The sequence below is a fragment of the Drosophila virilis genome, chromosome 3 (assembly GCF_030788295.1).
Source record: "Drosophila virilis strain 15010-1051.87 chromosome 3, Dvir_AGI_RSII-ME, whole genome shotgun sequence".
Lineage (NCBI taxonomy): Eukaryota > Metazoa > Arthropoda > Insecta > Diptera > Drosophilidae > Drosophila > Drosophila virilis.
The window spans coordinates 8,260,014-8,284,671 of NC_091545.1; the positions used below are offsets into that span (position 1 = coordinate 8,260,014).

The following is a 24,658-nucleotide window of genomic DNA, read 5'->3' on the forward strand; positions in this document are numbered from 1 at the left end:
GATTTTTGGCCTGCTCATTAGCTGCTTTTATTGGCCAATATTCCTCAGCAGACAATGTGCTGTCATCTTACAATTGTTATTTAACGATCGGACAAGTAAAACATATATATGAGCCAAACATCTGTGTACAACTTAACAACTGGCCAGATTATCCATATATCTTTATATATCTATATCTCTATCTGTGTGTCATTTGTGCATGTATTAGATATGCTTATTTTTTCAGTACTTACATTTGGAGTGTCATGTTATTGGCTCAGTTTTCCAAAATAGAGCTTTTTGAGTCAAAATCAATTCGACTCGATCTTTGCCCAGCCTCTTCACCTGTGCAAAGTGTTCTATACACACTCGCACACATACACACACACTCACACAAGCGCAACTATACTTAAGAATGATTTTTCGCTTATTTTTAGCATTTGAATTTTAGCGTTATTTTCTTATTTTAATGATTTTTTTTACTCCCGCTCGCTTTTTCGCTGCTCATAATCATGTTCATTTTCCACACACATTTCACCTGAGTGTATAGATACACACCAGAGGCCATGTAGATGGGCCGGCGGCAACTATACATATATACACATATATATATATATATATATATATGTAGGAGTTGGAAACAGAACTAGGAGTGGTCGAACTTACAATCAGTTAAATTAAACAGGCGAGTATAATGTTGGCATTATACTCATTTGGTAATATAAAATCACTTATCATATGCAACCCTGCTATGGATATTTAATCAACGATAGATTTATCGATAAAAATACAAGAAGGAGAAGCTCAGTTGTAAGCTAGAAGAGTCAATGAAAAGATGTGTTCGCTGTTGCTCGTTGTCTTTGAAATACATGTCGGAAAATGTACAATAATCATAAGTTTACGCTTGTTCACCAATTTCTCTAAATAAAATAATATGAACATAAAGAACTCAAGTGCTTGTGAAGGCCATCGAATGGTCATCCCTACAAATTTGGTGTCAGAAGTGGGATAGACAGAAATTGTGAAATTCGTAAATTGATTAACGAGTACAAACGTATGCAAGACTATTAATCGGAGCATAAAACGAAGCGGGTGCATGAAAATTCATTAAAATTCGTATGCCCTGGAAAAAATGGAAAAAGTCAAGAATCGTCTAGGATTAATGGCGACAGCGGCGAAGTATGCCTAGAGAGCTCTAGTAAGAGCGAGACAAACAGTCGTGTATTGCGTGACAGTGGTCGATAAGCGCAAGCGAGAAGGCGATGTTTTAAATTCTGCGTAGCAAAGGCTGGATAGCGCAAAATTTTCACTTCGTGATGAAATAAGAAGTTGCAGATCAAAGAGGCGAAGAGCGAAGAGCGCGGAATCTTTCAATAAAAGAGCGTGTGACTGGAACGTGCTTCAACACGACAACGATGATCACAGGGTGTATCAAGTTACAGATCAACAACAGAGTATGTTATTTCGTCATTATATGAAAATAATTAACTAGTTGTTGAGTAAAGAGTGTTAAATCAGTAAAAAATTTTCAAAGAATCAAATTATAACAAAGAAGAAATTAAGTGTAAGCAAACACAAAGTGAAAGTATAAGTTAAGACAGACGAATATAATAATTTAATAATTTCTAAAGTTGCTGAAAAAAAAAAAAAAAACTAAAATTTGATTCATAAGAGTTTAATTACTTATACCATTAAGTTAAGTACATTGAATTGTTTATTTGTAAGATTCAATTTTAAGCATTGTGAAAAGCGAGCAACGACGATAACAAAATGAACAGAGACGAAATTTTGGCGTTAAGAGTTAACGAATTAAAAGAAAAGTTATCGGCACTTAGTTTGGTAACAACAGGTAGAAAGCAAACTTTGCAAGACCGACTTTTAGAATATTATGGGTTGCAGGTTGACGATAATGAATCTGAGTATGACGATGCTGGGTCGGCTCATACCCGTCAAAGCTCACCAATGCAGATAGTCCGAACAACGTTTACATTACGCGACATTGAAGATTCACTCTCGCAATTCAATGGGTCAAATCAACCAGCTGTTGAAAAATGGATTCATGAATTTGAAGATAACGCTTTGGCAGTGCAGTGGAACGACCTTCAGAAATTTATTTACTCAAAGCAATTACTAAAAGGTGCAGCAAAATTATTCGTGCGCAGTCAGCATGGAATTTCAGATTGGATATCTTTAAAGCAAGCGCTATTGGAAGAATTTGGGACGGTAGTTTCATCAATAGACGTCCACCGCATGTTGCGGAATAGGCGTAAGCGTCAAGGTGAAGATTATATAGAATATCTGTATAGCCTTATGGAAATTGGCGGACCTCTTAACCTGGATGACTCAAGCCTGATAGAATATTTTATTGAGGGAATACCTGACTCGAGGAGTAACAAAAGTAATCTGTATCAGGCCAAGACTCTGCAGCAACTAAAAGAACAAATCAAGGTATATGAGAAAATCCGTAGTAGTCGCCCTCAAGCGTCTAATACGGGTAGGATGCATAACGATACCGAAGAAAAGAAACCTGACTTGAATAAAGAACGAATTAAGAAATGTTTCAAATGCGGCGATCCATCACATCTAGCCAGAGAATGTAGACAGCCAATAAAATGTTACAAGTGTGCTCAACCAGGGCATAAGGCAGCTAACTGTTCAGGATCGCGTGCAGTGGAGAAGAAAGAAGGCCAAAATGCGAACACGATGATAAACAAGGCCAACAGTAGTGGAAAATGCATTTTTAAGGAGTTGTCTTGTAAGAACATATGCTTCTCTGCATTAATCGATACAGGCTGTGACCTCTGTCTGATACGCGATGATATCCTTAAAGAGCTAGGAAAAGTTGAACTGAATAATGAAAAACAGTGTCTTGTTGGTATCTGTAATAGTGAGCTAAATACACTGGGAAGCTTTGTCACTCAAGTCGAAGTTGATGGTATCTTACTGGATATAACCTTTCATGTTACGAGCAGAGACGACATCCAATACTCAGCTGTAATAGGAAACAGCGTATTGAAGCAAGCGGACTTAATAGTATCGGAAAATTTCGTAGAATTTCGACCCAAAGTGAAGGACAATGCAAACGAGAGAGTAATTGACAAGACATCAACAATAACAGAAGATACTGTCGAAAATAAGAAGCCAGACATAGAGCTTTTACAAGAATTCAAAGATGTATGTTTTTTTGCAGAAAATCAGGAGGCTGAGATCGATCTACATCACTTAGAAAAACCTGTTGCAGACGCAGTTCAAGCAATAATTAAAAACTATTCACCTGAAATGAAGAAGAAATGTCCAATTGAAATGAAAATTTTGTTAAATGATGAGCGTCCAGTTTTCGAACGCCCAAGGCGCATATCACATGCGGACAAGTCTATTGTCGATTCGCAAATCAAAACTTGGCTAGAAGAAAAGATCATACAGCCAAGTACATCGGAGTATGCATCTCCTGTTGTCCTCGTTCCGAAAAAAGATGGTACCAAAAGATTGTGCTGTGACTACAGGCGTTTAAACGAAAAGATCGCGAGGGACAATTTTCCAATGCCCTTAATAGACGATGTGATTGAGAGATTGCAGGGCCAAAGTGTGTTTACTACACTTGATCTCGCAAACGGATTTTTTCATGTTCCAATTGAGCCAAATTCGAGAAAATTTACATCATTTGTAACAAGTGCAGGGCAATATGAATTCCTGTTCGTCCCTTTTGGAATATCGAACTCCCCAGCTGTATTTTCCAGATTCATTCATGCAATTCTTGTAGATCTGGTACAGGATGGTACAGTCGTAACTTATATGGATGATCTTATAATTCCCTCCAAGGATATAGATGAAGGTATCCAAAAGTTAAAGCGCGTACTGGACAGAGCAGCAGAGTTTAACTTGCGTATTAAGTGGAGCAAGTGCCAGTTTCTCATGAAGGAAGTTGACTTTTTAGGGTACGTTATACAGGGAGGCACAATAAGACCATCTGCAAGAAAAACCCAGGCAGTTCAAAATTTTCCTATACCGCATGACCGAAAGAGTTTGCAGCGTTTTCTCGGATTAACATCGTACTTTAGGCGCTTTGTAGAAGACTATGCGCTGATAGCCAAACCGCTCTCCGATTTGTTACGGAAAGACGTGCAATTTAAAGTTGATGAAGAACAACTAGTCGCATTCAGGCAATTAAAATCAGCATTAGTTAGTACTCCAGTATTGCGATTATATAATCCGAAAGCCAAGACTGAAGTGCATACGGACGCCTCAATGAATGGTTATGGTGGTGTACTCTTGCAAAAAGACTCGGACGATCAATTGTTGCATCCAATTCAATATTTAAGTCGGAAAACAAAACCCTCAGAAGAGAAGTATCATTCTTATGAGCTTGAGGTGCTGGCTATAGTCGAGGCCTTGAAAAAGTGGCGCGTTTACTTACTTGGCATAAAATTTAAGATTGTGACCGACTGTAACGCTTTCGCTTTGACCATGAAAAAACGTGGAGATATTCCATTGAGAGTCTCGCGTTGGGCACTCTTCCTTCAAGATTTTGACTACAGTATTGAGCATCGAAATGGCAGCAAAATGAGGCATGTTGATGCTTTAAGCCGCGTATCCTGTCTTATGCTTGAAGACTCACTGCAGCACAGATTGCAGCAAGCACAAGCGAGAGATGATTGGGTCCGAGCGGTGCTAACTGTTTTGGATTGTAGCACATACGAAGATTTTTATGTTAGGCATGGTATTTTATACAAGGATCCCATCAAGGAACTTATAGTAGTACCATCGCTGATGGAAGACGAAATCATAAGAATTGCACACAAGCAAGGGCATTTCTCAGCGAAACGAACTCAAGAAGCAATCGAGAAGACATTCTATATTCCGCAGCCATCGTCAAAAGTGCCAAAAATTGTAAAAAGTTGCGTAGAATGCATAATATCTGAGAGCAAATCAGGCAAGAAAGAAGGGTTTTTGGCACCAATTGACAAAGAAGACAAGCCCTTAGGCACGTACCATGTGGATCATGTCGGTCCAATAGAACAGACAAGTAAAAACTATAACTATATTCTAGTGATAGTCGATGCGTTTTCAAAATTTGTTTGGCTCTATCCAACAAAAAATACCACCGCAGAAGGAGTTGTAGATCGACTAAGACGGCAGGCAGCAGTGTTTGGAAATCCTAAGCGCATAATATCAGATAGGGGTGCAGCTTTCGTTTCAAACCTGTTCAAGGAGTACTGTGAAACAGAAGGTATACAGCATCTTACGATAGCTACAGGAGTTCCAAGAGGAAACGGCCAGGTAGAACGTATACACAAAATCGTAATACCAATGTTGTCTAAACTATGTCGTGAAAATCCTTGTAGCTGGTATAAGCATATTGATATCGTTCAACAAACAATCAACAGTACGCCGCCAAGAAGCACTAAAGTTTCACCGTTTAGATTGTTGACTGGTGTGGAGATGAAACTTAAAAGAATATCGGACTTGCAAGAACTATTAGAAGAAGCTGCTATAGAGGAGCTAAGTAACGAAAGAGAAGAAGTTCGTAAAGAAGCGCGGCAAAATATAGCAAAAATACAGCAGGAAAACCGAAAATCTTTTAATAAACATCGCAAAAAAGAGTCCAATTATAAAATAAACGAACTTGTAGCCATTAAGAGAACACAGTATGGTACTGGTTTAAAATTGAAACCTAAATTCTTTGGTCCATATAAAATAGTAAAGATTCAAAACCATGGTAGATATGACGTAGAAAAGGTAGGCGACCACGAAGGTCCAGGGAAAACTACAACTGTAGCAGAATACATGAAAAAATGGGAGCCAAATGCTAATTTAACAGAAGAGTCGTCATTCGGGTCGAATGAAGAGTCAGGATGGCCGAGTGTAGGAGTTGGAAACAGAACTAGGAGTGGTCGAACTTACAATCAGTTAAATTAAACAGGCGAGTATAATGTTGGCATTATACTCATTTGGTAATATAAAATCACTTATCATATGCAACCCTGCTATGGATATTTAATCAACGATAGATTTATCGATAAAAATACAAGAAGGAGAAGCTCAGTTGTAAGCTAGAAGAGTCAATGAAAAGATGTGTTCGCTGTTGCTCGTTGTCTTTGAAATACATGTCGGAAAATGTACAATAATCATAAGTTTACGCTTGTTCACCAATTTCTCTAAATAAAATAATATGAACATAAAGAACTCAAGTGCTTGTGAAGGCCATCGAATGGTCATCCCTACATATATATATGTATATATATAAATTTATACATGTGTTTGTATATAAAGATGGCTAGCTGGCCATTTCGTATCTTCTAGATACTTAGCGCTGGCCATAATTTTATTTATTTTATGCATGTGTATATAGTTGCGGGGCCTAGGAATAATATTTAACATTTTGTGCGCTTGCCACATTTTGGAATGTGTAATAATTTAAAAATAACATGGCGAATATGTAGCAAGCGCTACAACCGATAAATAAGTCAGCTAAAAATAGTTAGCACAAGACTATTTTATCAAAATCGAGGTACACAACAATCGTATGCTCAAATAAATTGGTAAATACACTTTTGTGATAGTATCCAACATTTATCGAAAACTTATGGCACACCTGTCCCACGTTTCCGGCTCATTGCCCATCGTTTTACAGTTGCACTGAGGTCAGTGATGACACGGGCGCAGAAGCAGCAGCAGGAGGAGGGGCAGGAGTTGTTGTCTATCCTAAACAGAAATCACTCGCTCGCTTGATCTTCTTTGTGTTTCATGTTTCGTGCCTCGCTACAAAATTGGGTCAAAATTGTTATGATCACACAGATACACACGCACACTCGCACACACAGGCGCGCCTGCTATGCAGTTATATATAGACGAGCATCGGCTATGAGGTGTTTTCCTGCTTTATAGAGTGTTTGTGTGTGCCCATTTGACAAGTGCTTCTTTGGCCACTTTTTGCACGCCTCACTTCAACTTGCCAGCTTTCAAGCCCAACCAAGTGGCAGCAAGATCACTTGAGGGGCATTCCCGCCTGGTTGTTCTAAGTGGCGGCCAGATAGGCTCAAGTGGGCGCCGTTTGCAGCTCCCTTGTGGGTGGTAAACAGAAATTCCAACACCCAGCCCATAAATAAACATTTTTAATGCATTCAAAAGCAAACAACTCACGTTAATGCATTTTCTTTAACCACAGCCTTTTTTCCTTTTTGCCAGAGTTGTTTGCCGTTGACAACTTCTTATACAATATTCGTGCATTTGATGATTCACACACACCCACAGGCGCACAGTCAGAAGCCATTGTTTGTGTATATATATGTGTACATATCGAAGTGTATTTGACAAATCTGAGTATTTTGTTTTTATATAGAGCAGAGCAGCTACTCACATCTAAAGCCCTGTGACGTGTACGTCGTCAACAAAACTTGTGAGTCATTGCCAGAATGTGTGTATATCGCTTGGATCAGGTACTATATACACACACAACCACTCAAATATATACATGTATTTATTTTAAATATCGCCAATGTGGGTGCTGTGCGAACTTGCCAAATAACATAAGATGCAGTAGACATTTATCGTCCTAATTGAAATTTGTAAATATTACAAGCTGTGAAAAAACCTTTAAATATTAATAAATTCAATATACTATCCCATAGAATATACATTTGTACGCTTGAGTAGCCCAACAAAAATGTTTATTGCTTCGTTCCACCATCGTGTTTCATCGTGTTACCAATTTTTCATACAGTTTATAATTTAGTTTTCTTTATTATATTTCCATTAACAATTCAATTTAATATAATTTAAAGTTATTAGTTATTAGTTATTAGTTATTAGTTATTAGTTATTAGTTATTAGTTATTAGTTATTAGTTATTAGTATTAGTTATTAGTTATTAGTTAATAGTTAATAGTTAATAGTTAATAGTTAATAGTTAATAGTTAATAGTTAATAGTTAATAGTTAATAGTTAATAGTTATTAGTTATAGTTATTAGTTATTAGTTAATAGTTAATAGTTAATAGTTAATAGTTAATAGTTAATAGTTAATAGTTAATAGTTAATAGTTATTAGTTATTAGTTATTAGTTATTAGTTATTAGTTATTAGTTATTAGTTATTAGTTATTAGTTATTAGTTATTAGTTATTAGTTATTAGTTATTAGTTATTAGTTATTAGTTATTAGTTATTAGTTATTAGTTATTAGTTAGTGATTATCAATTACTTGTTATGCATATTTTAATATATATAATATTTATAAGCACAATCTATCCCAGATTATATATAATGGTTGATCTGGCAAAAAGATTTCTAGAAAAAATACATTCACATAAATATAAATGCAAATGCAAATATATTTTGTGCAATTGTTTAATAAATTTAAAACTTATCAGAGCCTATATAGCGGACTACATATCTCAAAAATCGTTTCAATTGCACATGTACCATTATAAATTATATTTTGTGCTGACACATATATTTTTTGACAACGTGATTAATCATCAAAACATATTTGCGATTGTGAACGATAAATGCAATGGGAATTTAATTAATGTCAGCGGCATGCATTTTGATTCTGTCGATTTGTATCAAATGAAAATTAGCCTAATGTGTATTTTTGTCTTATTTGCTTTTTATTTTTGTTGTTGGCAGACATCAACTTTTGCGTCATTTGGTTTTTAAATAGTCTACGATATATATTAATTTATTGAATTTGCATCAGCTAAACTTAGCTATAAGCTATATATGTGCCTGATCAGGGGTTGCACACATTAATATGCGTTTTCTGCTGCAAAATGTGGTTTATAGAAAAGGTTTATTTATTAAAGCATGTTATTTTAAGGAAATTTTCTCTCTCCTCTATATTAAACCTAAGGGGTAGGGTATTAAGTCTTCGGCTACTCTCGATTAGACACCTACATTTGGTTTATTTCATATCGAATCGTATGTGGTCTCTTTCGAGCTTTAGCTGAGGCACAAACCATTGTGTTGATTGTGACTATCACAGCGAAGGCAGCAACCCAGTGAACTTTAGCAACTGACACATAGATGTCGCTTTCGCATGTCAAACGATATTGTTTTTGCCAATAAAAAAGATTTACACCAGAATTAGCACATCAACTGCAAACTTATGTTAAAACTCTTCTAATTTTAATACAAATAACAAAACAATTAAGAAATAAATTGATGTCAACTCAACAGGAACTCAATCAGGTTGGTCAGACGCCGCATGCTGACATAGTTGACCAGCACCACATACGCGTAGCAGGTGTAGATATATGCCCACCATTGAAAGTGCAGCGGATCCTTTGCCCAACGACTGCTGGGGCCGCCCAGTCCGGCCAGTCCGTTCGGCTGCAGGACATGGGCGTGATGCCGTTCGGTGAGCAGGCGGCGAAACACGGCGCCGCTCAGGTAGACAACGCTCAGCAGCAGAATGAGGCGACGCAGATGCACCAGCAGCAGCGCCATTGCCTTGCCACCAACTCTGTTGGATATATGTAGAGGCACATTTGTAATTATGCAAATATTAACATACAAATTTTGAGCATATTTCACTCTATACGCTTATTTAGTTTTGCACTTTTTTATCTGGCACGCACTTTTCGACACTTTACTCGACCTGCCCAGCTGAATTGGCGTGAAGCTCGCAATTTTATTTTTAATTTTCGCCGTTTTCGTTTCTTTTGTCATTTTGTTTTCGTCGCATTTTTCGTGTGTCTCGAAGTTTTCAGCTGGCAACACTTGCAAATTACATCAAATTTCTTTAAAAGTTTTCCCATCGAGCTTTTGGCGGCATTTCTTATACCCTACTAGTTAATTAATGCGGGTATATACGCAGCACTTTCTGCAAATATTTACACAACTGTGTAAATCTTTTAGTGCCAGAACTTGATAATAAATTCCAAACGCGAATCCATGTCAGGCAGCCACTTGAGGGACGTGGCTCTAAGAATAACAAAAATTGGGCTCTTCAAATGCCTTTCAGCGACCTGCGATTACGCCCATAAAAAAAAAAAAAGAAAAGAAAAACTATATAAAAATTCGACGAGCGACTACGTTGCGTATACTTAATGCGTATGCGCAATACTTGAGACGCGGCACTTCAGCGCACAGCTCCAGCCGAGGATAACCTTGAATAGATCCACAAAGCATACACAAACGAAGGCGTCGAATATTGCAACATGGAACGTGAGGTTGGTTAAGAACAATATTTAAATTAAATATTGGCACACAATGGCCAAATGCCATGAAAGATGAAAACGCGTGGAAAATGTTGCAACGCCCAAAAATGTAAACTCACAACATGTTTAGCCAAAAACTTATCCAGACCTATGTAAAAAAAAAAAAAACAACAACAAAAAACTATTAACTGCAGCTCTCGATTTTGTTTATTATTTTTAGCAGTGACATGGATAAATGGAACAATCGAGACACAACGTTTTATTGTCTAAAAGCCAGAGATTTTCTCGCTCTGCTCAACCAAAATGTGGCAAGACGAGGACAACTTAAATTAAGACAAGAAAAGACTTGTTGGGTTTTTTTGTGTACATATTGAAAACAAATTATATATATTTCTGATTAGGAGGTTACATTAAAGTATGTCGTACGCAGAAGTAACTGTGTCTGCTTTTTAAATAAGTGAATTTAACAGTCTTTTCCGAATGTTTCTTATCCAGGCATTAATAAATATATATTTTCTTTATGTTTATCTCTCAAAGTATTCGTCTTTTTTCCTCCTCTTATCTTAAATTCATTATATTTAAAACTTTCAACTGAAATCTGACTATGTATATGGACAAACACAAACACAAACTCGAACCTCGAAACTTTGCAGGCGACAATTTGTATATAAACAGTTAAGCAGAGTATTTACTTGTGGCATCCTCCACCCTAAAGGGACCTTTAAGATGATGTTGTGACATTTTATTTAGATGGCTTCGCATGCCCAGAAATTTAATTGTTTTTTATGGGCACGCAAACAAATCGCGTCGATGCCAGCCACTCTCCCCTCTATTAATTTTATTAACTAGTGTTTGCGTCTTTTGATTGCATAATCTGTTGGTGCTGGCAGAGGCCAGACATAAATTACAAATTCAAAATCGTAGAAATGATTGAAAGGCCCGCGCGCCTGCCGGCTCCCAGTTTTTCCCAGTGGCTCCCTTCCAGTTTGGCTGCCTATGATTGACCGCGTTGTGCACCTCGCTGCCGGAATGGCCCACTGGCTGCTCCCGGGGATTGCCGGGTCTGACTTTTATGGCTGTCGGTGTATTTTTTATGGCCTGCCCAAATTCATTTCTCGTTTTGAGGCAAACGCTTTTGTGTGTGTGTGTGTGTGTTTTTTTTTTTACTCTCGATTTGTTTGCATTTATTTCTGGGGCGGCTGCGTTGGCGTTGTCGTTGTTTTTGTTGCTGCTGCTGTTGTTGTTGTTGTTGTTGTTGGCGTCTCTCACGCACTGGGAAAATATTTGTGGAAAGCATGCAAAATGCACGCCTGCTGCGGCTCTTTTATTTTCCGAATGCAACCGTTGAAAGCTATTTGTATCTGTCGGTCAGATTAGGTTAAGTTTCCGCCCCTCCCCCCTGCCACTGGGCCCGGCGTCAGCGGGCGAGGCATCCATGGCAACCACTGCATGTCTTTCGTCAAAGTGTCGAGCCACTTGGCTTTGCCCCAGCGGCTACCCCGTTGCCCAGCTCCCTTTCATTTCCACTTACAGACTATTAGCTATTGATGCTCGCTTGGATTTTCAGCCTTTTCCACCGATTTTCTCTGACAATTTAGCGTCTTTGTCGCGCATTCTGATTTATGTGCAAGCCGAGAATTTGCTTTTTACAGCTGTAGATATCGGCCGTGCGGGCCTTTTGGCACATATTTAGATATTTAGCTTAAATGCTCACACTAAAATATAAAACCAAATACTAGCACGTTCCCCAAAACCGAGCCGTGCTGTGCGCCATGTGCAGGCCGAAAGGCATCTTTGTTTCTGATATACCGAATATCAGAATTTTTGAATGGACGTCATCTTAGCTAGCCGCACGTTTCCGGTGTGCGTTCTGTGTGTGTGTGGATCCCCCCCTTCCTCCTCGCTCTCTGTGTAGTTTCTGGCCGGCAAAAGTGGCACACAGATCTTTATTTTTAAATGCAGAACAAATATCAGTGCACAGAGATGCGATTATATGTGTCGCTTCTGCTCATAAGATATGCACGATATTCACAGCAAATATGTGTGATAAATTAATGAACACTTGCAGCTCCGAAAGGGGAAAGCTTACACCAAGATATATATGTATATACAAATGTGGCTAACAAAAGCTGTTGATGGGCACAAGAGTCTATAGGAAATACAAATTTAGTTGAATAAATATGCTGTAAATTATAAGAGTTTCAAATTCTCGGGGAAATCGAAGCTTTGGCTAATATGCAAAAAATGTAAACTAGGTTTTTATCATGGCTTAAAAGAAAATGAAAAACAAATGCTAAAAAGCCTCAAGTTTAAAACACACAAATATATCAAGCGAATGATGACGCAGAGTTTATAAAAAATATAAATAAAATAAAAATTGAGCTGATTGGGCTTAATAAAGGCTAGGTCCATGAAAATAAATCAACAATATAGGATAAACAAATGCAGTGGAGGGGAGAAGAGTTCATGAATAATTAGAACTTTGTTCACAAAAAAAAAAAAAAAACTTGGAAGGGTGACTTACTTAATATATATAAAATATGAATATATTAAACAAATGCAGCGAAGTTTTTAATGGAGCAAATGGTTTATATAAAACTAAATGAGCTATGGATTCCCTGGAATTTGAATTCTTGGTTTTGTCTACAATACAAAAAACTTGAACTAATCATATTTCACGACTTTAAATCCCCGCAAAAATGAGTTCACGGTTCGAAGCAAAGCCGAGTTCGTAAACCCTTTTCAAATCCAAATATATGGTTCGGGTCGGATTTAGTTTTCTTCTTTTTTTTTTCAATTAATGCGATTTAATATGTGTTCGAAATGCATTCATAGAAAATGCGACAATATTTGCTGGGCAAGGTATTTGAGCTAATTAGAATACGCCTGCATGCATGCTTCAAATTAAGCCAAATACCCTTCCCAATTTTCCAGCAGCTGTTGTCGCATATTCTATATTCTGTTCAGCGCAGCGATACGTTGATTACTCACGATTTCAAATATATATAATATTTGGCTAAATAAAAACAAATTTATTAAATGATGCAGCTAATTTTAGACATATTTTGATGCTTATAAAATTCGAAATAAATGCAAAATGATTTTCATTTATTTACTGACTACGTGAATAATAATTTTATACAATTTTACAGTTGTCGAAATAAAACACTTTCGAGTTGAGATAATAATGGTCACGATTTTTGCCAGATATATGCGTGGCTATATACTAAATTTATTGTTGTTGTGGTTGTTGCCATTGTTATATTTATTTATTTCATTATTGCAATTTCCAAACGCAACGAGCCGAACGCGCGAGCAGAGAGAGCCGCCAAGCAAAAGGCTGAGCGCGAACGGGCAACGGGCCGATCTCTCGCCCCAAAAATATATACACGCACAAAAACTCACGAAAAATTTGTTGCTGTTGTTCAGTCGTGCTCGCCGGGAAAAATCTCAGCACAAGATTTTCCACATCGCGGCAGTTTTCCTTTGACAACGCGCCGAGTCGCACGAGATATATTGAAACGCGGCGCGACGATCTGTTTGCGACAAAAAAAAATATATTGGTGCTGGTCTTTTGCTAAATTTAAATTTAAAAATAAATAGCAACGGTTTTTCATGAAATCGGAAAAAACGCAACGCAGATGAAAAGCCAGAAGACGTATAAAAAAATAAAATCGGGAGCGACAGGCACAAAATATCAACGCATAAATAAAACGGCCCCGTGACGTGTCGCATTTGCCTCAGACTCTCCGTCTCTCTCTGTCTTTCTCTCTCTCTCTCTCTCTCTCTCTGCCGGCTGCATTCTCAGTGCTCCTTGGATTTAGCTGGTGCAGCTTCTCCACCGGCGGATTATGTAAAGTGGCACAAGCCACGGGCCCAGGCAAAAAATACGCACGGAAATTTTGTTGTTGTTTTCGGTGAGAATTCGTTTGCGTGAAATCAAAGTGCCAATGTGCAAATGTAACCAAATGAATGTGTATCTCATGCTGCGCCGTTTGTATCTCAGTCTTTGTCGCCAGTAAATGTATCTAATTTATTTTGCATCTATTGCAATTGAGCGGCCACCGTGGCAGCCAGTGGATGCATCCGCAAGATACGACAAAGTTGTCTAATTGCCGTCAGCAGTTAATTTGTCGCCTGTGTATGTGTGTGTGTGTGTATCTGTGTGTGTATCGAATTACAAGCGAAATTGCAAATATTCAAATGCAAATTGTTGCCGCTTCAAGTGAAACACAAGGCATATTGAAAATGTCAGGAATTGTTGCTGCTGAAAAATAAATAAAAAATAAAACAAAAATACAAATAAAAAAGAAAGTGAAAAAGAACCAAAATAAAACGCAATTGCGGCCAAAAGCATTTGCCAAAATAACGTAATCAACATGTCATCCTATCGCAGTTATGTAAGTAAACGCTTTGCAGCGCCAAGTATCTGCAACTCTTTAGCCGTATCTCTGTATCTATGTATCTGTATCTGCTGCCTTTGTAGTTATTGTATCTATTGCTGTGTATCTAAATTGTTTCGACAGTTTGCGTTTTGCAATTTGCTATTTTGTTTGCTTCTAATTGCTGCTGCTGCTGCTGCGGCCAATTTATTTAGTATCTAGTTTGCGTCGCTTTTCACAGCACACACACCCACACACACACACACACCCACCCGTTCACACACATGCAAAAGAAAAATTACGTTTACGTATGCAAAATACTCGCATTATGTATTGTATCTATGAATTTGATTTTTCCTTTAGGCTCTTTTGTTTTTGCCAACTTTTGTTCAGAGTTCAAGCGTGTTAATGGCCCAGTTCCATTGTTAAACAATTCCCCAAATGCTCAACAACTTTCTGCAGCGCTTTTCGTAATTGATTTTCAGTTTCTGTTTTCAGTCTGTCAGACAATTATTTTGAATTTCATTCATAGTTGGTTTAAGTGCTTAGAAAACTATTTTAAATGTTTCAAAGAATCGACGATACATTAAATGAGACGTCTTATGATTTATGACTACATGTGCTGGCAAAGGTAATTGTTGGCTTAGATAAGTACGTAGCACAGATAGATTAATGAGATGTTCTTATCTAAAAGAACATGTACATATTAAACATTTATTAACTGTGGTTAGTGTAAAAGAGAGCTCTTTGAAAGCCTGTAAGACATAATCTTCTAATCTGTATATGTTTAGTATATATATGAGTTATAGCAAAAATTATTTTCTAAATTTTATAAGGCAGTTCAGCAAACGACCCAAAAAAAATTAGTCGCTGGTTCAGTTGACGTTTCAAATGAACTGCCAGCCATCAGTTTCGCTTTGTGAATTTAATCTTAGAAATTCTTAAATCCTTTCTGTCATATATCTTCATAATTTTAATGAAACATTTTAATTATTAATAAATATTTGCCCATTCTACTGAAAATATGGCAATGCGTACATATTTTCATAAAGAAATTACGGGCTACATTTGACATCTAACCAACTTTGACATCTGTCAAATATGGTTAGATAAATGCCAGGCTTGGGAACTTGGGCCAAGTTCTTTATGCTTCTTGTTCTTCTATGTTTCTCTCAAACCATTTTTGATGACAAGATATTATTCGTTTTTAGGGAATGTTAAAAATAATACGGAATTCAGAGCTCTAAGCTATGTAGAAAAATGTTTAAAAAACTTTTAAACCAGTTTTCAATTACTAAAAGGCATGTGTTAAACATATAAAAATGGCTTCAAATATTAATTAATAATTTTGTCATTATTTTATTTATTATAATTTTCTTTATCATTATTGTCAATGTCAGAATATGGTGAAACTAATTATAAAGCAAATGTTAAAAATAATACGGAATTCAGAGCTCTAAGCTATGTAGAAAAATGTTGAAAAAACTTTTTAACCAGTTTTCAATTAGGAAAAGGCATGTGTTAAACATATAAAAATGGCTTCAAATATCAATTAATAATTTTGTCATTATTTTTATTATTTTCTTTATCATTATTGTCAATGTCAGAATATGGTGAAACTAATTATAAAGCAATTCGACTAACTATAGAATATTTTGATGCTCTGCCTAGTCTATCAACTCTTTGAACTGACATACATATATCATGTCACGTTCAGATTATCCTTTCTTTAGCGAACGTGTCTACGTTCTCGACTTTATGTGACCTTTTGGCGCTCGCTAAACTCTGGAGCTATAAATCAATTAAAGATTGCACCCAAACCGATCAATTGATGCGTTCAACAAGTTTCCACTTTGGGCTGCCTCAAAGTGTTCTGCCCAGATTGAAGGCGATGTTTATTTTTAGGCATTTCCACATCTAAAAATGTTCGAAAAAGGGAAAAAAGTGAAATTTTTTATTATTGTGTCGCTTGTAAGTTTGTCTTCTGTGTGCTGGCATTCTGATTCCTGCTGCTGTTGTCGTTTTATGGCCAGAAGGAAGTTGTAAATGTTTATGGGATGGCATAAAGTAGGCAGTTGCAGGGCGAGGAGATGGAGTAGTTGGAGCAGGCGAAGCACGCATCACCTAATTAATTAACAAAGTGTGAATATTCTCATACAAATTGTTGTACACGAATTTAATGGGAAAGGGCGGGGGAGGCTGTGTGACAGTTAACAGTTGTTTCTCAAAGCTATTTGAAAGTCGGATTTCAGTACACAACATGCCCAGACGTCGACGACCCCGTTGCAAGGTGAAACCGTTGATAACGCTGCGCGATGATGCCGGCGACAGCGAGGCAAGTCAGGAGGAGCAAATCGAGAGCAAAAGCGACGAGGTGGATGTGCCCACAGAGAACCACGATGTGGCGCCCAGTGTGCCGACCCATGACTGGGAGTACAGACTCTTTCCGGAGCTGCACAATCAGCTGCCCTGTCTGCCCACCTTTGCCGATATCTTTGGCCAGCATTCGGACGTCATCTTTCAGGAGAATATGCCGGCGGCTGCCCTGCCGGAACCGGAGCCGGAACCGGTCAGCAGCCGGAGCAGCATGCCGGATCAGCTAAACCTATCGACCGCATTGTTGCCAGATCTTTTCGGCCTGAGCGGACTCGTTGCCAACCTGCGCGCCACACGCTGCAATGCAAACGCCGTTCAATTGGTCACCGGCGAGGATCTGACCACATTTGGACTGGACCTGGCCAGCCAGGGTGACATCTATGTACATTTCAATGGACCATTTACACAGCAGCCAGCTGGTCGCAGCTCGGCCAACTGCGCCTTAGAGCTGGGCATGCGCGGCATGCGCGATGCCATGGACAAGTATCCCACAAAGCCGCCCGTTTGGGAACCTTTTGTGCCCGATACCAGAAATCTGGGCCTGGTGCTTCCTTTGCCGAAGTTGTCGCAGCCGTCACACGATAAATCTGCCTAGTTTGATGTCAACCTTTGGCAACCTTTCAAATTGCTGTTCTTTTGTTTTGGTTTATTGTCAAACATCAGCAAATATTTCGCCCATCAATTAAACACACATCTATAAACTGTTTCAATATAATACAAAAACTAACAGAGCTGATACTATGACGAAACTAAAACAATCCAAGAACTGAGTGCAATAGAAGAATTTTAATTTTTTCCTACGGGCCTTATACTCTATTTAGCTTGTTTAGGTTCCACCACAACACAAGAGACACGTTTTCTTTTCTGTTTGGCATTTGTTGTTTCTTGTTCTTTTCTTTTTTTTTTTTGCGAATTATAAAATGTATCTTATCTTGAAATTAAACTATTGCAATTCCTTTTTACAAAATACCCAATAAATAAAGTAATTTATAGTCTGTTTCCTGTGTACTTTCATCGAGCCTCCGAATGCGGTTTTTCGAGTGTCCGGAATTAAGACTTACAAATTTTCAAACTTATCTATGTGTTTACCGAATTTTTGTAGACTTTGAAACTGTTTAATTTTTAGTAAAAACTCATTGTATATACGATCTGAACAACTTCTATATATTCTACCTTTTATGCCTTGCCAGATATTTGCTTGAATTGTTAAAGTTGATTTGCAAAAATTGAAATTAAATAAAAGCTTTAAGCCATTTTTCTCAAAGAAAATAGATAAACGATAGTCTTTGATGTCTGATGCATATTCTCAACTTATCTGTTAATACAGGGTATCTGCTAGCTTAGCCTGTTAAAGCTCATTCTTTTATTAGTTGCTGCGGCAGCGTTTATTCAACTTTTCATAGCCTTTTTATGCTGCAGCATTGTGTAAATTTATATTCCGCTCGCATTTGACTATATTGCAGATATACTCAGATGTACATCAGATATATATATACATATGCATATATATATTTTTGACACAACGACACCAAAAACTAAAAATAATCTTAGAAGAAAATAAAGAAAAATAAATCATTTTGTCTGTGCGGCGGCACGCGAATGTTTTTCGAGTAATTTGATTTTGTTGGCCAGCTCAACATGTTGGCTGGTCGTATGCCACATTTGCGGCACTTGCCACATTTGCTGCATTTGCTAAATGCATTTGAACATTTGCCCCGATCTGCGTTTTATAGACATTATGCACTGACAGATAGGGCCCGTTTTATAGCGTCCATTGTACTGGGCTCGTTTGCCATCCTGAGCAGGGGCAGCGCCTAATTGAGTCCACATAATAACGCTGTCAAGAGTGGGGTATAGAGATAGATGCCACTCTGTGGAGTGGCAACGAACATACACATGCCACATGCCACATGGCAATCTTCATCTCTGCCCAGCATCATCTTCTGCCACTTTCCTTGGCTGTACGCTTGCTTGTTTTGCACATTGTTTTGCGATATATTTGCGTTTGGCATTCCATTTCAACAACAACAACAGCGAAAACAATTAACTGGGCGCGTACCGCCTTCCTGGGCATCCCCCCTTTGCCACTCAAGACGCTGGGCGGGCGGTACTTAGGCGCTCAAGCAATATGCATTTTTTATGGCACATGTCATTCGTTTGGCGTGGGCCGCTTGGCGCCAGCGTTGAGCCCCAGGGACAGGGCTATCGGCTGCGGAGGCGGGAGGCGGGGTCGACAGTTCAGTAATCAACGCAGCTGGAATTTCTTGCACGATTCACATTCGAGTATTCGGAAATTCATTCAGGTAAATCGTTGATTTTTATAGCCACTTTCAGCGCTTTAACTGTGACTTCATTCGGCACTCAGATTTTCATTGGAATTTTCATAGATATTTTCCGGGCATTTCTTGGCCTTTTAATGGCTTCATTCCAGCCGAAACTGAAATATTATTATTACTACTATAACCATTCTCATTAGAGGCACAAAAAGTTACTATTACTATTAATAATTGTATTCATACTATTTTTATTATTGCTATTATTATTATCATTAGTATTACTATTATAAGTGTGAGAAGCATTCATACTTATTATTGATTTATAAATTCTTGTATTCCTATGATTGTTATTATTTTGATCTATTTTCATTAATATAGAATTATCATTGCTATTATCATTACCAATATTATTAGTTGTATTAGACATGATTTATTCAAACTTTTGTTGCCAAATTCTATAAAAAGCTGACATGAATTCGGCAATATTTATGTCTGTCTGTCTGGCTGATCCAAGTGATATGCATAGATCCTCTGCTCTCTGTCTCTGGGCATAAAGGGACGTAGGTGCTAGGGGCCAGATTTTCTAATGCGCGGCGCGCCCAAGATTAGAAGGCAGATGTTGAAATAATCGAAATGAATCTGTTTACACGTCCAAATTAATTGAAAAAACGCGTGCTACAGCGCCATTTAATTGAAAATGAAATTGAAATAATGTGAAAGAGATGGCAATGCCATGCCCCAGGCGAGTTCAAAGCGAGCCAAAACCGCCTGTTGGCGCCCCTCTGTGTTCCCCCTCTAAGGTTGGTATGGAGAGTGCGGTGCTTTTTCTGGTCGATGGCGTTGATGTGTCTGCGGTGCTGCACCTGCCCCTTGCTCTGCCCCGTTGAAGATGATAAAATGTGCGCGAATAATTGTCGAACGCATCAACGCTCAATGAAATTCTCCGATTCTTAGCATATGCAATCGAGAAGGCACGCTTGAGTGCGCCAATCAATCAATTCCAGTTTGAATTGCTCATCGATTTCCTCTTTGTTCTGCTGGAGTTAAAGTTCTCTGCATAGTGTAAAGGAAATTCATTTTAATTAGAGCAAAACTTATTTTATCAATGGGGGTAGTCTTGTGTTAAGCACTTTGTACTTGCAAACTTATTTGAACTCTCAAGGAAAACAACCTTCGTTTCATTTTCACTTTCTTCCCCTACGTTGTTTAATCTTATTCTTTCCTTCACTCTCGTTCTCTTTGCCTATCTGCTTAGGGGTCCATCTCTCTCTTTATCTATCTAACATTCTCTTACTTGTTCTTTCTGTCTATATATTTCTCTACCTTCACTATCTTTTACATTGTCTTTCAATTAGCCACTTCGTTTCCATTTGCTCTGTCTCTCTTTCTCTCACTCTCTCTTCTTCTCTTACCTTTCCTCTTGGTATCCCTCACTGTCTCCTATCCCATAATTTTTCACTCTGTCGCTTTCTTTCTCTTACTTCAGCTGTTTTCTCTCTCTCTCTCTCTCTCTCATTTTTACATGCTCTCTGTTTCAATACTCTCCACTCGCTCTCGCTGTCCCTCTTTCAAATACCGCCTTTCTTTGTGATTTTCATAATTTCAAGTACGGTTTACAGATATCAATGCAATATATATTTTGGTTTGAAATATTATTTAATAATTTATTCTTACGTTGCAGACACCCTGGAAATCGAACCTGGGCAGTTCTTACAAGCCGGCCAGCTCAACAGTAAGTAGCATTTCTTTCGATTTCTTGAGCTATTTCCAACTGATCTCAATCTTTACTTTCAGTATACACTGGGCTCCGATATTGGCAGCGGCTCCAGCTCTCGCTATAGTTCACTGGCCACGCCAAGCTCCTACAGGCCCTCGTTTTCGGGTGGCACATACCGCATCAAGCGCGATCCTCCCGCACCAGCGCCCGCCGTTACCAGCTACGTGAGTCGCTACGGCTGCGCTGCCAAGACAGATGCCACCAAGGACGCCAACGCCAGTGCCAGTGACCGGAGCAGCCCCATCAAGCGTTACACGAGCGCCAGCAGTAAACTGAGCAAATATGGAAGATCACGGGATCCCAGTCCGGTGGCGCTGGAGCACACGAATCGTGGCAAGTCCAAGTCGCGAGATCCCAGTCCAGTGTTGGACAGCGCGAGGAGCAAACTGGGCAGCGCGGCATATCGCAGCAGTGCCTCAAGAAACGGCTACAACAGTCGCTATGCGCCAGCTGCACGACTCAATGGCACCAGCACCCCATTGGACAAGTCCATATCCTATCTGACCACAAGCGATTTTCATGCGAGGACCGCAAGTCGCGCCAAGGCCAGCAGGGAGAAGGAGCTGGAGGTCATAGAGCAGCCAGCGGAGTTGACCGCGAAGTCGGCCAAAGAGCCATCGACGGAGGATGCGCTAAGCACCAAAGAGCAGAAGGAGCAGCAGCAGCAGCAGCCGGAGGAGGAGCCCCCTCCGCCATTGGAAACCTTTGTCTCTGTGCTGGTGGTCACACGCGCCACTTCACCCACCCCGCCGGGCAGCACCACCGTGCAGCGTACACGCCGCATTGACATAGCCAAAACGATTGAGAAGACCATACAGCGCTCGACGAAGCCGCGCCAGATGCTGGAGAAGGAGATCCAGTCGGATCGCCTGGACGACTCTACGCGCTACCTGCGCTACAGCGCCGGCAGCAGCAGCATCAGCTCCAATTACAGCACGCACAGGGATCGCATCAGCAGCTTGCGCTACAGCGCCAGTCCGCAGGCGAGCAGCTCACCCAAATCCGGCACACCGAGCGTGGAAGCGTGCAAGCCGCAGCCCACGGAGTCGGCGTCGCCCAAGAGCAATGCCAGCGTGAGCTTGGCCAGCTCCAAGTCCAGCAGCAAGTCCAAGCTGTCGCCGCCCAAGGCGTTGCGCCTGAACTCGCGGCAATCCTCGGTGGAGAATCTGGTGAATAAGCCGCCGGCTGCGCCTAGCAAGGTGGAGTCGCCCACCAAAAACGGCGGCAGCAGCAGCAGCAGCAGCCAGAACAACTCGAGCAGCGCCCTAGCCAAGTGGCCTTGGCCCAACAAGGACTTCCGCAAGAGCTCACTCAACGTGGGCCCCACGGATCGGCCACGCAAATCTCGCACGCCCAGCAGCGGTGGCGAGTCCGAGGAGCCGGCAGCTGGCGGCGGCACGCAGCTGGAACGCTCGCCCAGCGCGGGCTCCGAAGGTAGCCTAATCTCCGCAAGCAGCGCACGCAAGGCGTCAGCCAAGCAGACAAATGGCAAGACGGCAACCGGCACAAAGATGAAGGCGCACAAATCATGCGCGCCCAGCAGCGTGAGTGGGAGTGGCAGCACGAGCGGGAGCACGAGTGGAAGCAGTGCCAGCTGCACGACCACCTCCGCCTGCTCCTCCTCGGACAGCGAGGCGGTGCGCGGCAAGACGTCGGCCAAAAAGCAGAGCAAGAAAAAGACGCCGTCAACTGGCAGCCAGCAGAAGGGCAAAGAGAAGCAGAGGGAAATAGAGCGCGAGCGGGCGGGGCAGCCAGAGAAAGAAGCAAAGCAGCAAACAGGTGAGGGCAGCGATTCGGCTGCCAAACAATTAACAATGGGACACCAAAATAGCCACAAATCTGCCACTGACTCACGCTCCGGCGAGGCGGTCGGCGGGACGCAGTCGCGTCTGCAGAAGCTCTCGGGCGTATCGAATTTTTTTGCTACTCGTCAGCCGGACGCAAATAGTGAGCCGATCTTCCTCGAAAGCTCCGAGAGCGCTGGCAGCGAATCGGAGCAGCCGGCCGCGTTGGTCAGTCTGATGCTAGACACGCAAACGAACGAACCAACGTCAAGCCTAGGAGCAAATCCTTCACTGACGACGACGACAACGAACCAAACGACGCCCAGTTCCACCACGCACTGTCCCGGAGAAACGACGACGACGAGGACAAAGCTGACGCCCAGTACGGAGAGTCTGGAAAGCGAAGCGCAGCCTTCACTCGAGGAGCACACGGAGGAGCCCAGCTGGTGGCAGGACACCAGCCTGCAAATCAATACAGACTCCGCCTTGGACTACAATAATCGCAGCGAGATGCCCTTCAGGCTGCGACACATCGATTCCGGCGATGATCAGGCCTGGTGGCTGCGACCGGATGATGCTGCCGGTGATGAGGATGATACGCTGGCGGAGGCAACGCTCAATCCGCTGGACGATGAGCAGGACGCTAGTGCGGCCACGGTGTCGCAGGGCGAGCGAGGAGGAGGAGGAGGAGGAGGACAAAGTCAGACGGGCTGGTGGAGCAGCAGCAAGGACGAAAACGAGATTCAAAACGAAAGCAAAACGAGCAACGGCTTTGGCCCAGACGCGGAGCAGGATCAGGAACAGGCGGAGCAGCAGCAGCACAGCCAGGAGATCAGGCGCATGCCGCGCAGTCGCATCTCGCCGGAGCACGATGCCTGGTGGCTGGAAGATGAGCAGCCCCAGGACACCAAATCGAATGGCTACCACGAAGATTGCAATAACAACAGCAACAACAACAGCGAGCCGCACGTGGAGGTGACCCTCAAGCTGCCCAGCAGCGGGCGCAGCTCCAAGCAGTCCACCCAATCCACGGAGAGCGCACAATCCTGGTGGCAAGCGGCGCCCACCAAGAAGCTGTTCAATGTGCAGCGTGTGGAGTCCGGCGAACGCGCCTGGTGGCAGGAGAAGGAGAACGAACCGCCGCCAGTGAAGCAGCCAACGCCGCCGACTCCGCCGCCGCCGCCGCGCATCATCAAGCACTGGGAGTCGGGTGAGCGCGCCTGGTGGCTGCAGGAAGAGGAGGAGGAGGAGCAGGTGCAAACGGAGACACCACCACCTGCCGTCGATCAGGTGGATGCCCAAATGGAGCGGCGAATTGGTGCGCAGGAGGCGCCCAGCGAGCTGAGCAGCTCCTTCAACTTCGCCTACTCGGTGCGTCCACCGCCGTTGGGACAATGCGCCAGTCCGGTGCCCGCAGAGCCCGGCGAGCAACGAAAGCTCTGTGCATCGCCCTACGATAACATTCCAATGTCAAAAGTTCAAATGGCAGCGCCGCAGTCGCAGTTGCAGTCACCGTCGCCGCCAACGCCGCCGCCCCGTTACTCTTATACACCGCCAGCGGGCCGTGTGGGCGATAAGCTTTTTATTTCGCGCCATCAAAACATTGACGAGCTTTTGGGCGGCGCATGCCGACCGCTCAGTCCGCTCTTTTACAGCGGCGCCGCGGAGAGCGAGGCGACGTCACTGCCGCTGGCGAGCAAGAATATGTTTCTGCTCGAGGAGATTACGCCGGATCAGGTGCGCATTCACGATAGCACCGCTCAGTTGCCGGTCATACAGCGCATGCAGCGGTGAGTATGAAGAGCTTGAAGAGAGCGCGCGAGCGTGTGCTTTCGGTTTGTTGTGTGGTGAATTTTGCTCAACATGTGGTTGTCTTCTCTCTCTCTCTCTCTCTCTCTCTCTCTCTCTCTCTCTCTCTCTCTCTGTCT

At 41.4% G+C, this 24,658-nt stretch overlaps 3 protein-coding genes across 10 annotated transcripts in view; 2 read left to right on the forward strand and 1 right to left on the reverse strand.

Annotated features, from left to right (window-relative positions):
* The window catches only part of Fhos (Formin homology 2 domain containing), a 74,355-nt gene that overhangs the window by 12,344 nt on the left and 37,353 nt on the right, over positions 1-24,658 (forward strand). For 2 of the 7 annotated variants that reach the window (XM_015175689.3, XM_070208430.1), the window contains exons 1-3: positions 14,062-14,535; positions 20,851-20,901; positions 20,964-24,520. In XM_015175689.3, the coding sequence (XP_015031175.1) occupies positions 14,515-14,535; positions 20,851-20,901; positions 20,964-24,520 (3,629 nt within the window). In that variant the 5' untranslated portion in view covers positions 14,062-14,514. Of the gene's footprint in view, positions 1-13,666; positions 14,536-20,850; positions 20,902-20,963; positions 24,521-24,658 lie in introns of those variants that run through there. The other 5 variants (XM_015175687.3, XM_032434442.2, XM_070208428.1 and 2 more) reach the window with 5 other exon arrangements.
* On the reverse strand, positions 9,080-9,676 carry LOC6623392 (uncharacterized). 2 transcript variants are annotated; one of them, XM_002046739.4, is made up of 2 exons: positions 9,554-9,676; positions 9,080-9,438 (listed from the first exon to the last, which is right to left on the reverse strand). In XM_002046739.4, the coding sequence occupies exon 2, from the start codon at positions 9,420-9,422 to the stop codon at positions 9,141-9,143; it is 282 nt and encodes a 93-aa protein (XP_002046775.1). In that variant the 5' UTR covers positions 9,423-9,438; positions 9,554-9,676; the 3' UTR covers positions 9,080-9,140. The 2 variants fall into 2 exon arrangements, with proteins under 2 accessions (XP_002046775.1, XP_070064644.1); XM_070208543.1 differs by lacking the exon at positions 9,554-9,676 and adding an exon at positions 9,490-9,507.
* LOC6623572 (uncharacterized) lies at positions 16,714-17,972 on the forward strand. Its single transcript, XM_002046740.4, has one exon. It carries the CDS (start codon positions 16,778-16,780, stop codon positions 17,486-17,488), a length of 711 nt encoding a protein of 236 aa, XP_002046776.3. The 5' UTR covers positions 16,714-16,777; the 3' UTR covers positions 17,489-17,972.